The sequence below is a fragment of the Corvus hawaiiensis genome, chromosome 11 (genome assembly GCF_020740725.1).
Source record: "Corvus hawaiiensis isolate bCorHaw1 chromosome 11, bCorHaw1.pri.cur, whole genome shotgun sequence".
Classification (NCBI taxonomy): domain Eukaryota; kingdom Metazoa; phylum Chordata; class Aves; order Passeriformes; family Corvidae; genus Corvus; species Corvus hawaiiensis.
In genome coordinates, this window is record NC_063223.1 from 12,620,169 (window position 1) to 12,633,629 (window position 13,461).

The following is a 13,461-nucleotide window of genomic DNA, read 5'->3' on the forward strand; positions in this document are numbered from 1 at the left end:
CAGCACAGTGGGTGCCTGTTCATGCACACTGGCAGGGGATGGCTGATTAGGTCTGTCTTGCCTCAGAGTGACTTGGTAGCACAGGCCAATCTGCCTCCTGATGCTGCTTCAGCTTCTCTTTTTCCCTTTTGGAGCGTGGCTACGGGAGGTTTAATTCAGTCTTAAACATGTATTACCAGATGCTCTTTTCTGAACTGTGGCAAGTGCTGTTAGTTCTCAGGATTCTTTGAAGTGTTACGTGTTTTTAGAAAGGAAACTGAAGCAATCTGCTTTCCAGCCCTGGAAAAAAGATGGCAAGCCCAACTCACAGGGCTTGTGTCCTGTCATGGGAGACTATATGCTCTTGCCCTCATTTGTTTTGATGATTGATGTTTCTGGTTAAAACAAATTCCTCGATACAGTTTCTCATCATAGTCTTTCCATTGTGAATACAATCTTCCCAGTTATTACTCATTCATTTACCCAGATCAATTAGAGGATGATTGGGCAGAAGAAATAGAACAACTAAAAATAAGATGACAGGAAAAACAAAACTAATGAAATCTAAACATTTTGCCCCAGATAGGAAGCTATTTTACACTTCATAGCTTTATTGTAGCTGCTGCCTTTGGACGAAAAGCATTGAATACAGAAATGACTGTGTAAAGCCCAAAAAAGAGTAAAATCTAATCTGGAATAGATGAATCTGTATCCATTTTCCCCCTCTGTTCTGCTGTAAATGTTAGTGAGCTTTTGCATACACCTCTGGTAAAGCCAGCTGTGGCTCAAGTCTTCCATGTCCTCATGCTCCCTAGAGATGACCACTCTTAACCTTTCTCTGTGGTATTCCTTATTCTCTGTGATATTCCTTATCAGGAATCTGATAAACTGTATTTACCAGCCAGGGAGTGGTGCCAGCTCAATCAATAGCAGCGATGCAAGATGTCCTCAGCTTTGAATGAGCAGGAAAAGTACACTGAGATAGTGACTTCCCTCCAGTGAGATTATTGGGGCTGTTTATGAATGATCCAAACAAAGAAGCACTGCAAAATACAGGGAATTGTCAGTTATTGCCCGGTTCCAATTCACTGTGGACTTTTATCTGCAGTGAGGGTTTGTTATTGCTGTGTGTGCTTGCCCCTCTCTCTCTCTCTCTGTGTCTTTCCCTGGACAAAGAGCAGAAATACAGTGCAATTCAATAGTTTGTGCTTGTGGGTTTGACTTTTTCTCCCCACTTTGTAATTTCCTGCTTAGAAGGAGATCTTGCAAGTCCAAGTCTAGTTTTCAGGCCACTGTGTTGTCTCATCTCTTTCATAAATAAACGAAGCCCTGTGTTAACACTGGCTTAGGTTTCCCAGCTCCCACTGATCTTATGAAAGGCTGTTGCAGCACTTCGTACTTTGATGCTTGGGACAGAAATTGAGTGGCTTCTGAACTCATTTGTGGATGCTTTATACCCTTTTCTTGGTATTTGAGTATCACCCCTTAGCTGGAAGCTTTCTTGTGCCCTGAGCTCTTCCCTTCTGGAGTATTTCTAGGCTGTGTCCCTGTTAGCTGTCTGTGCACAGCAGCAGGAGCAAAGTGGGGACAGTGTTTGGAGGTTTATTTGGCCTCACTGTAGCTGGTCCCCAGGGCTCTCTGCCTACAGGGCAGTACCATGCCTCTACTGTATGTCTTTTGGGTTAGCTTAAGGGTTGGGCTAAGCCAAATTTGGGTGCAGGTTGCAAGCCCTCAGGTGCTTGGCAGTAAGGATGAATGTGGTCAGTGAGGACAGTAGGGAGATTTGCTTCAAAACCCCCCTCCTGAGCCAAGGGAAATGGCAGTGTGGATGTACCTAGGGCAGCCTTCAGCTCCAAGTCAAGTTCTTGGTCTTTTTTCCCTGCTTATCCTTGTGGCCATTCATGGCACTTGGTTTGAAAATTAGGAGTTTTCAGAGTGGACCAGGCTGAAATGTCACGTGCAGTTCTGGGTGGAGAGGACTGGGAAATGGTCCCATATTCATTGCAGTAGTGCAATAAATCATTAAATAGTAGGGCACGTCAAGAGATGGAAAACAATTTATTTCTTTTTCTCTTTACTTTGTACATTTGGTATTTTGTACAAATAGTACTGTGTATTTAACATAAAATTACTGAATTGCCCCTAGGATCAGTTTAAAGGATTCACTTAATCTTTTTTTAAATCCAAAATATGAGAGGCAAGGGAAAAAAACCAACTTTATGCATTGAGGATTTGGGATTTTCATTTTCTTTAAGGTCAGCTAGTGACTTGATTCCTTATGCTGCTGCTGTTTTTTTTAATAAGTTTCCATCTGTGGCAGAAACTTTTGAGGAAAGCTGAATGCATTAAAGCCAGTTGATAAATGAGATGGTTTTACTTGAATGTCAGAGTATTAACCAAGACAAATTTGAGGGGAGATGCACAACACTGAGCTGGTGAAATCATCCTAAAACTTGACGGTTGGCTCTGATAAAAGTTCACGTGTCTGGGTTGGGCTCTTTTTGCTTCCAAACAGGTTTTGGGCTGGACTTTCATTACGGTGTTATTTGGATGAGTTTTGGTATTATTTTGCACTGTGGTTGGAAAGGGTTTATCTGGGGTAACCGGGTCTTTTTCTCTTCCTTTAGTGCCAGAAAGCAGTGCTGGCATTATTCCCAAGACCATTGAAGTGTCCCTCTACAAGGAAGGCAACAGCTTTGGCTTTGTGCTGAGAGGTTAGTAGTTTCTCCAGTGAAAAGCAGAAGCAGAGGTGCAAAGTGGGAAAAGTAAGAAAGTGAATGACAAAAAGCTCAGCTAAGCAGCAAAAGTGTGTCCTGGAGAGGATCCCCTGCTGCCTCTAAGGACTGCTGGCTGCCTAATCCAGGGCAGTCATTTAGCTGGCAGCCTGTGTCAGCTGTTCCATGATAAATGTCTCCTTCTCAGTGCTCTCACTCAGACTTTCAAACCCCCAGTGACTTACGGCTTTCCTGGTTTGATTACAGGGGGAGCCCATGAAGACTGGCACAAGTCCAGGCCATTGGTGCTCACCTACGTGAGGCCGGGCGGCCCCGCAGACAGGTACTGCTCATGTCACACCTCCACATCTGCCTTCACAGGACAGGCCAGCAGCTGTCCCCATGCTCCTGGATGTGTGTCCGTCCTGTCCTCCTGCTGGTGCCTGCCCGAGGCTTCTCACCGAGGCTGGTGGTGTGGAATGGCAGCGGTGCTGTGGCACCTGTGCAGTGTGGGGAGGGTGGGCACGGTGCTCACAGGCCAGCCCAGCACAGATGATGTAGTTAAAGGCAGAAACTGCTCTTGCAGAGGCAGCCCCTGCATTAGCCCTGTGCAGCTGAATCGCTGATGCTGTGCTAGAAAGCAGGAGCCAGTCTATCTACTCTCATGCTGATAATTTAATGTGACGGACCTGGTACTATAAATAACCCAGACTATTGTCCGAGGAGTGTTCTTTCATCCTATGGGATGAGAGTAATTGACTTCTTAATATGTGTGCATATATACATACACACACATGTACATGTGTGTACGCACACAAATAATATATGCTTATATATTTATATGTAGATACTATAGATAAATAGGAAATTTGTCTATATAAATATAGATATTTGTATAAAGATATATAGATTACTTAAGTATAAATAAATAAATATATATTAAAAAAATAATTGCCTGTGGCTTCTTACAGGGAAGGCTCCTTGAAAATTGGGGACAGGCTGCTGAGTGTGGATGGGATTCCTTTGCACAGCATGACCCATGCTGATGCCCTCAACATCCTGCGGCAGTGCAGCCAGGAGGCACTTTTCCAGATCGAGTATGATGTGACCATCATGGGTAAGGACAAGATGGTTGTGATGGCATTCTTTTCTCTGACTGCCTGGAAAGTATGTGAGACTACAGACAGTAATTGGGATACTCAGTTTCAGTGGAAAAATTGCTGAGCAGTGTGCTGCCAGCATGGATGTAGGGGGTAAAGTTCAAAGCTGGCTTAGTTAAATGCATTTGAAATGCCCTTATGCAGTGATGTGTCTTGATAGGAATGACGAGTGGCTTTAGAGGAGAGGGCAAAAGGGGATTTTCTAATGTAGGCAGAGAGGGGACAGGAGAAGTCAGAGTTAAACGGGGCTGGAGCGCTCTGCCAGCACTGCAAATAGCACTATTAAATGTGAGCAGAGGAGTGAGCTGCATGCAGGCAGAGACTTGCTGTGGCTTTGGTTCTGAATTTTGACCCTGTTTAATTCTGGAGCTATTCTCTTTCTTAGAAATGTTACTTCAGATCTGCTTCTGAAATAAATGAGGGGTGATCAAATGCTTGACCCCAAATAAGACAAAATTTACTGGAGGGCAGAGGATGAGTATTTCAAAAAAGCATTTTACACAGTAGATATGAAGTTTGATGGGTTGTTGGTGGTTGTTGTTTTTTTTTTTTTTTTTTTTCATTTGATTTTAAGTTTCAAGCCCTGGGAAAGCATTTATTATTAGCTACTGTAAATTCGTTTTGAGCTGGCTTTGTGACACACAGCTGTTACTGCAGGGACAGTTGTTAATGAGTTTAAGGTTACCACAGAGTTCGAAGCTGTGTTGGTTCTGGAAGCTCACTGAGCTGTGTATTAGATTGTGATGTTTCATGTACATCTCCAGAGGGGTTTCTGCCTCTCCTGGAGCCATGAGCTGGACTAGGTTGGAGTCTTTTCCATAAATCTCACAAACCAGTCCAGCATGCCTGAGCCTAGGATCCAGTGAGGAATAGGAGTCTGTGATATCAAGTTGTTTTCTGATTTGTCAGTGTGGGGGAAAATAAAGAGTCTGAAGCTGAGTTTGATACCACATCACCCCTGAGGAAAGAGAGCTGAGAACACCAGAACTCACCCATGCACCAGGATAAGAGAGCTCTTTGTGACAGCCCTGAGGGCTTCCTGCTGCCTGTGACTCTCCACAAGCTTTCCCCTTCCTTTTGGTAGAAGCTCCTCAAGCATGGACATAGTGGCTGTCCCCTGGGGGGCTGGCTGCCAGAGCTGGGCAGTGTGTGCTACACAGACGCGCTCTCCATGGAAGAGCTGGAAGGAAAAGCTGATGCCTCGGTGGTTGCCTGCACACTGCCTGGCTTCTGCCACACCACAGGAGCAGCTTCTCTCTGAAAACTGCTGCTCATGATAAAGAGGAAGCACTTAAATGGGAAACACAAACTACCCCAAACCTATTTTCTACCTTTCTATTTTTTTTTGGGGTAACTGGGCAGTAAGGGATGTCCATTCCTCTCCTCACAGGCTGCTCCAGGGAGGGGAACAGGTGGAGGTAAGGAGGGATTTTGCTCGGAGCTGTCAAGTCTGACCAATAGTAAACAATTAAGTGTGCATGGGAAATGGGTCTTTTGGGGGGGGGTTATTTTTTGTGCAGTCCACAATGTCTGTGTTGCAGAAAGCTGATTGTCTTAAAACCTGACTTGCTGTAAAAATAGCCATGAAGGTGTTTTGGTGTCTTGGTGTTTCTTCTTGAGTAACTCTCCCACCTGAAACTGTGAGGGTTGAGTGAACGTGGAGGGATAGCAGGGTTTTATGCAGTGACTCTCCATCTTGTGTTGCTAACCTGTGGACCAGAACTAGATACTTCCCAAAAATGTAAAACCCACCCCTTTCTTAGATAATTTCTGCCTAGGGAGTGCTCTCTGCAACCCTGTAAGGGAAGGTATTTGTCCTGCTTTCTTTTAAGGCAAGATGATACAGAACATGTAGCTTACAACAATCACTGCAGGCAGCAGCTAGTAATTGCAGTGGGAGATGAGTACATCATCCCTAGTTCACAACTATTACAGCCTTTCTCTTTATCAGCCCCTAGAAGATGATGAGGGAAGAGCATGTGCTGAAAGTGGTCTGGGGATATTTTCAGCCTAAAGGAAGAACTCTTAATTCGCATTTTGAAAATGTGGTGAAAGGGGCTGGGGACACCACCAAGGTGCTTGTCCTGCTCATCCTCAGGGAAAAGAGAGGTTTTTACATGGTGCTCACTCTCTGCTGCAGCTGTATGTGCTGGGGTGGTGTGGGCTGACCCTTGAGGAGGGAAAGTTGTTTCTCTGCATCTGTTGTTGGTGAGAGACCAAGGTTGCTGCAGGGGAGCATTGAATCATGGCATTCCTCAGCTGTCTCTGTGGTTTTCCAGCCAAAATTGTGCACTGAGGATGATCTGCATGGGGCCAGCCCTGCTCTTGGTGTGAGGGATATGGCAGCTGCCTGCCATCGCCACCAAGCATCCCCCATTTCACCAGGGAGGCTGGTGTAGGATGGGACCACGGTAGGCTTTTTGTCAGGTTGGCTGAGATTTCTCAAGGCCACTGAAGGAATTAAATTAATCTGCTATTTCCATTTAAAATGAGTTCCAACTGGGCATGCACCTTCCTGGGGCACTGGGAAAATCTCTGCCTTTTGCTGACACCAGATAAACTTTGAAATGAACAGATGCTTTCCCGTGGCTGCACCTTATCTTATGGGCTTTTTAAAAAATGGGGAAGAATGGAAAAAAAAAAAAAAAAAATCACCACAAATAAACAAATCAGCCAGAAAATGGTATTTGAATAGTTACTTTGGAAATAATCTGTGTGTGCCATGTACCAAGGATCTGGGCTACAAGACTTTAGGGTTGACTCATGAAGGGGGGAAGGTCTCTGCCAGAGATGATGGATGAGCAAAGTGATTTGCTGTGTCCTTTTCCTCCTCTCCCTTCTCCTGACTCCCCCTCCACCCACTCAGTTTTAGGCTGAAGTATTTTAAGCCTGTGGAGCTCTCCTGCTGTGGAGTGGAGGGCTGGTGGTGTCCCACAAGTGGGTGACTTGTCAGTGTTTGCTGAGTAGTGGCAGGGGCTGGAGCCTAAATAGGGGCCCAGGAAGTCGAGTGCCTCCATGTGCTTGTGAAGCTGGGGACAAGAGCTGCTGGGCTGTGTTAGGAAGGGGGTAGCTCCCCACTATGGTTCTTCTAGGAGCTTTTGGTTCATTTTGTTTGCATTTGTAAGGGAGGCCCCTTTCCCTTTCCCTTTCCCTTTCTCTTTCCCTTTTCCTTTCCCTTTCCCCTTTCCCCTTTTCCCTTTCCCCTTTCCCTTCTCATTTTCTATTCCTTCCTCTCTCTCAAAGTGCATTACATCAGGAAAAATTCATCCCTACCATTACGCTTTGCTTATTTCCCAAGCAATTGCACTTTCCAGGCTGGGTACAAGAGTCATTCCTCCTTAGAGAGGTGAGCAAAGCCAAATGAGGCTCAGAAACCTAGTACAAGAAGGAAAACCCCCCACAGTATTTCCTTAAAAAGAAGCTGTTGAGAGAAAGCTCTTCTAGAAAACACCTGCCAACCCCCAGTTTTGAGTGGTGGGGTGATCACCTCTCCCGTATCTTCTGCACTGGGGTGAGTGAGAACCTGGAGCAGGCTCTGTTTCCCTTGTATCCCTCACAATAGTGCTGAGTACCCTGCAAGTGTATGGGTGTGAGCAGGTGTTGCACAGCCCTTTGTGTCCTCCTGGGAGGTTGTATCTGTGCATGATGCTGCAGAAACACCTCCTGGTGCCAGTACAACAATGCCAATTGACTCCTTACAGTGAAGTTATTGCATGGCCTGCTCTGTCCCTTCCATATTTCTTTTAAAATTAGCTTGAGTGTAACAGCTCCATATTAATCACACCTCACAAATATTGCTGGATTGCTGACTCCTGACCTTTGATTTGAGCCAAGTCTTCCCCTAGAATAATCAATAAAGGCTTGGCTGGTATTTTGTCAATAAATGCCTCTATAAAATGGATTTGGAGCAATCCTCATCTGTGATGGAGATGAGAATTCAAAGGGACAGTGAGGTGGCCCATGCTGTGTGTGGCAGGAGAGTGACCATGGGCTGGAGGTGGGACTGTGGTTTCCTACAGTCCTACTAATAACCCCAGCCCTGAGCTCCTGAGGCTCGTTCTTCTCTCCATCATGCTGAGACCATCCTGGGAAGCACCTGGCAAAGCTGAGAGGCTTGGATGCTGGGTAAACTGGAGAAGAGTAGGTATTTTCCTTGCAAAGAAAGGTCCGATGCTCCAGGAAGCTCTTCTCACGATTTTATTTTCCTTATCTTCTTCCCTTCAGCTGGAGGGATATAAATCCATGTCCCTCTTCAGTGAATATGTGCTGGACATACACAGGCTGCAAAACTAACACATACCTGATGTTTGCTGTTGGAAGAGATCCTCAGTCTCTTGGTGCTTCCTTTGCTAACAAAGGCTTAAGTGCACCTTCTGCAGGCTTTAGCTGGGTGCTTTGTGTATCTTTTGATTAAACTGAGGCTGTGCTTTTTACCAGGGCCTGCAGATCTCCCCAGTGGTCCTTTTCATCAGAGAATAAACAGTGTTTTATGTGAAGCCTGCATAACCTTTAACATGGCTCATTCCTCTTCCTTCCTCCCCTGTGAAAAATGGCACTGTGAGTAGACCAGAGCCTGAACATCCCTTGGCTGATCCCCAAGGGGAATTTCCAAGGTAAATTTCTGTCTCCAGAGACTCAGCATCTTCAACAAATCTCAGAAAAGACCTTGCTGCAGCTTAGCTTCCCAGATCTGCATTAATGCTCCTGTTTATTAGAGAGCAAGAATGAGCCATGCATCAGGTTTGGAGCCAAGTAGCATCAGCATTTTTAGTGGAGCATGTCTTTGGAAGGGAAAAACCTTACTATGAATAATTAAGGGCTGAGGAGGCATCAGGTGCTCAGAGGACTCTGCTGGCCTTTCCTTCGAAGTGGATAGCTGGGTCTTCATGAGTGCTTTCATGGGGGGTGTCACCTACACATGGGGGTGCTGGTTATTGGATGTCTGATGGTGATAACACATTTGCAAATCCCACTTCTTTGTGATGGCTTTAGGTCGTCTGGAAGCAAATGTGTGTAACAGAGCTGGAGGGAATTTCTGTCTAATCAGGGTTTCTTTGTCCTCCCCCTTCCTCAGAAGAGATGGATGGTTTTGTGCAGGCTTATGCTAACAGGTGCAATTTCGTAGGAGTTTCATAGTCTCACTTACAGCATCTGTTAAGCTTATTGCAGAGATGCATCTTTTAAAAATGAGTTGACCCTGTATTGTCTGATGGGAGAGGAGGCTGTTGGGAGCAGGGGGTTGGCAGTGCTGTGTCTGCTCCCACTGTCACACTGGAGGAGCTCAAACAAGCAGCTGAGGTGGTATAGTGAAGCTGGTGCTGAAGCACAGAGGAGTTGACTGGCTTGTCATCAGCCACGAGACTTCTGAGTACTTCAGAAAGTGGGATCCTGTATTTTTGTGCCTTTTCTTTTTGGTTTGTTTGGGAAAAAGCCTGTAACAGCGATGTCCTTATGTTCTTCCTTTTTTGTGCTTGTAATACCATTGGTGTGACTGTTGCAGAGCCTTTGAGCAATCTGTTCCTCAATATTGCTATTTAACCCAAAGTAAAGAGAGAGGAGAGTTCTTTCCATGAGTGAATTGTTGTAATACTCTTCATTATCATGTAGATTTTGTGCAGAGGCAATTTTGCTTCTTGAGTGTTCTTTTTTGTTAAGTCACCACATGACACAGGACTGTAGGATGTCCAAGCTAAAGGTTTGCTGCTTCACATGGCGAGTCAGCACTGTTGGCCAACCCCTGCATTTAGAGATGGAAAAGGCTGTATGACAAGTGTCTTCAGGTGCTCTCTTGTTTTGCAGATACTGTAGCAAATGCTTCTGGTCCTTTACTAGTTGAAATAGCAAAGACTCCAGGGTCTACGCTGGGAATCACACTGACCACAGCCATGCACCGGAATAAGCAGGTCATTGTCATCGACAAGATCAAGCCAGCCAGCGTGGTGGACAGGTACAGATCTGAACAGGCTGCTTCTAGTTCTGCTTTTCCCTTTTCTGCTGCTTTTTCATCCCCTTGTTGGTTATAAACCATTCTTCCCGGTCTTGCCTTGAAATCTTCGTGTCTACATGTTCTTAGCACTGTTTTTGCTAAAAATATCTGACCCACGAGCAGTGGACACTCCTCACCAGGAATGAATGTAGCTCAGTGCCTGTGAAAGCTGAGCTTTAAAAACCTCAGGCCTGACTGCCCTGGAGCTGTGAAATGGCTAAAGCCTGTCATGGAAACTTCTGGCTGGAGCCTTTTCCTGATGGACAAGGCAGGAAACCCTTTACCTGGAGATGCACTGACAGGCTGCTGTGCAGCACTAGCTGTGTTCAGTCGTGTTGCTGAGCTGAACTCCTGCCTCCCAGGACTTAACTACACTGCTGGGTGAGCCCTCAGCCATCCAGACTGGCTATGAAGGGGCACTCTTACAAACTTAAAAGATTTTTTGCCAAGCCATCAACAGCACTGACTCAGACATGAATGTGTTCGTTTTGCATGGCCTGGTTTTTTGTAGTTGGGGGGGCCACAGAGGTGGCTTCTGTGAGAAGCTGCTGGAAGCTTCCACCTGTCTGGCAGAGCCAATCCCTGATGGCTCTGAAGATGGACATGCTGCTGGCCAAAGCTGGGCCAATTAGAGATGATGGGAATGCCTCTGTGATAAGAGATCTAAGAAGAAAATCAAAACAAAGTGAGGGCATAGTTCTTTCCTAGCGAGAGAAGAGGAGGAGGTGAGAGCATGTGAGGGGAACAACATGGAGACACCAAGGTCAGTGGAGAAGGAGGGGCAGGAGGCGCTCCAGGCACCGGAGATGAGATTCCTCTGCAGGCCATGGTGAGGACCATGGTGAAGCAGCTGTGCCCCTGCAGCCCATGGGGATTCATGGGGGATGCAGAGATCCATCCACAGCCCATGGGGATCCCCAGGGGATGCAGAGATCCATCCACAGCCCATGGGGATCCATGGGGGATGCAGAGATCCATCCACAGCCTGTGGGGATCCCCAGGGGATGCAGAGATCCATCCACAGCCCCTGGGGAGCCACGGGGGATGCAGAGATCCATCCACAGCCCCTGGGGAGCCACGGGGGATGCAGAGATCCATCCACAGCCCCTGGGGATCCATTGGGGATGCAGAGATCCATCCACAGCCCCTGGAGATCCATTGGGGATGCAGAGATCCATCCACAGCCCATGGGGATCCACGGGGGATGCAGAGATCCATCCACAGCCCCTGGGGATCCACGGGGGATGCAGAGATCCATCCACAGCCCCTGGGGATCCACGGGGGATGCAGAGATCCATCCACAGCCCCTGGGGATCCGCAGGGGATGCAGAGATCCATCCACAGCCCATGGGGATCCACGGGGGATGCAGAGATCCATCCACAGCCCATGGGGATCCACGGGGGATGCAGAGATCCATCCACAGCCCCTGGGGATCCACGGGGGATGCAGAGATCCATCCACAGCCCATGGGGATCCACGGGGGATGCAGAGATCCACCCACAGCCCATGGGGGAGGTGCCTGTGCCAGAGCAGGTGGATGCCTGGAGCAGGCTGTGATCCAGTGGGAGACCCGGTGGAGAGAGGGAGCCCCTGCTTCCAGGCTGGAGCAGCCTGGCCTTGGAGGACTGCACCCCGTGAAGAGTGACCCACACCGCAGCAGTTCTGGGAGGACTGTTTGCCCGTGGGAGGGACTCACATTTCAGCAGTTTGGGGAGGACTGCTGCTCGTGGGATTTGGAACCATGTTGGAAAAGTTCACAGGGAACTGTCTGCTGTGGGAGGGACCCCACGGTCTCACAGGGGAAGGACTCCCCTCCCTGAGCAGTGGAAGAAAACCTTGGGTGATGAACTGACCAAACCCCCATGCCCTGTCTCCCTGCGCTGTCTGTGGGAAGGAGGAAGGGGTTGGGAGAAGAAAAGGTATTTTTAAGAGCTTGTGTTACTTCTCATTATCCTCCTCTGATTTTGTCAGTAATAAATTCACTTTGTACCTTTAAGCTGAGCCTGTTTTGCCCTTGGACTGTTTTCTCCCAGTCCTTATCTCAACTCATGAACCCTTTGTTTAATTTTTTTCTCCCCTCTGTCCAGCTGTGGCAGGGGAGCGTGAGTGAGTGGCTGTTGTGGGTGCCTGGTGTTTGGCCAGTGTCAAACCATGACAACCATATTAGCTGGTATTTTGGGTAACACTCGAACCTAAGGTTCAAATTGGAATTAAAAAAAAATTATATGTGCAAAGAAATTAACAAGAATTTGCACACTAATTCACAGTTGAATTTTGTGTGTGTGCTCCTGACTGCAAGGATGGGTTTTGGCCATGTGTGTAATTACCTCTCCTGCTGTTTCCTTTGCAGATGTGGCGCATTGCACGTTGGTGACCACATTCTCTCCATTGATGGCACGAGCACAGAGCACTGCTCCTTATTAGAGGCAACTCAGCTTTTAGCTGCCACTTCTGAAAATGTGAAGCTAGAGATATTACCTGTTCACCAAAGCAGGCTGCCTTTGAAGCCTCCAGAAACAGGTGTGTCTTCTGTGCCTACACTGCTGATCACCCTCAAAACTCACTTTAGGTCCCTACAAGGGGTTCTTGCTTTTGAATGCTGGCAACAGATTCCTAAGAGAGACACCTGTAAAAGGAAAAAATGGATGTTTTGATGAAATGTATGTGATTAGATTACGTTCTTCAAGGATGTGAATAGGAAAAAGAGGCAACATCTGAACATCTGTGCTTGAATGGAGAAACTGGAGATGGGAATCCCAGGGTTTTGCAGTGCTGAGTGCTGTGCAAGCCACTTCTTTAGTGCCTTAGATAAGAGACTTTAATGGAGAGGGGGAAAACAACCTTGCTGCTGGCAAATGTATTTCCAAGCTCCGTTTTTATTTGCTGATGCCTGGTAAGGCTTTGTAAAGGATGTGTTCAGTAGATGGACAGTGTCCTGATGAACTTCCAAAGCTGGAATGTAAGTGCTCATCTTTCAGACCAGCCTGCTTGAGAGGCAGCTGTGTCTGGGCAGCCAGGGGTAGAGTGAATCCATCTGTAGCTGCTGGTTTCCACCACCCACACAAAAGAAATACTGAGGAAGTAAATTCTGACTCTAGTAAGAACAAGCCCAAAATGCCTGCAAAATGTCATTAGGAATTCACCCTGGTGAGCATTCTTGTTGCCCACCTTTAGTTCCTTCCTCCACATGAGAAGCTGTCTCAGGGTCTCCTATAAATTTCATTGTGACCATGGCCTCAGTAATAGTATATTTGTTGCAGCTCTTGCCTGTAGTTTTGTTACAGTCTGTACTGGCAGTCTTGTAATTCAAGTGTTTTGGGTGTGACTGTTCAGTACCAGTCCCTTTTTCCACCATTTTCAATCACTTGTCTCTCAGGGACATGCATTTTAATAATATTGATGCACAGTAGCCCTTGGCACAGCTTCTCTTTCCATTCTCTTCTAAGGCAGTTTGGGGAAAGGAGGAAAGTATCTTATGGTCTTCCTTAAACTGATACAGTGAAACCTAAAACCTAAAAACATCTCCACATCTAGAAGTAAATCCCTTACATGTCCTGTCCAATTTGTGCAGAAGTGAAGCAGTTTAACAAAGGGAATGGATGACTTGACCTTTGTGCCCAA

At 46.8% G+C, this 13,461-nt stretch overlaps 1 protein-coding gene across 7 annotated transcripts in view; it reads left to right on the plus strand.

The window, feature by feature from the left end:
- GRIP2 (glutamate receptor interacting protein 2) overlaps nt 1-13,461 on the plus strand; it is a 266,386-nt gene that overhangs the window by 209,833 nt on the left and 43,092 nt on the right. For all 7 annotated transcript variants that reach the window (XM_048315461.1, XM_048315465.1, XM_048315464.1 and 4 more), the window contains exons 5-9: nt 2,607-2,693; nt 2,961-3,036; nt 3,665-3,810; nt 9,653-9,800; nt 12,191-12,360. In XM_048315461.1, coding sequence (XP_048171418.1) covers nt 2,607-2,693; nt 2,961-3,036; nt 3,665-3,810; nt 9,653-9,800; nt 12,191-12,360 — 627 coding nt within the window. The remainder of the gene's footprint in view (nt 1-2,606; nt 2,694-2,960; nt 3,037-3,664; nt 3,811-9,652; nt 9,801-12,190; nt 12,361-13,461) is intronic.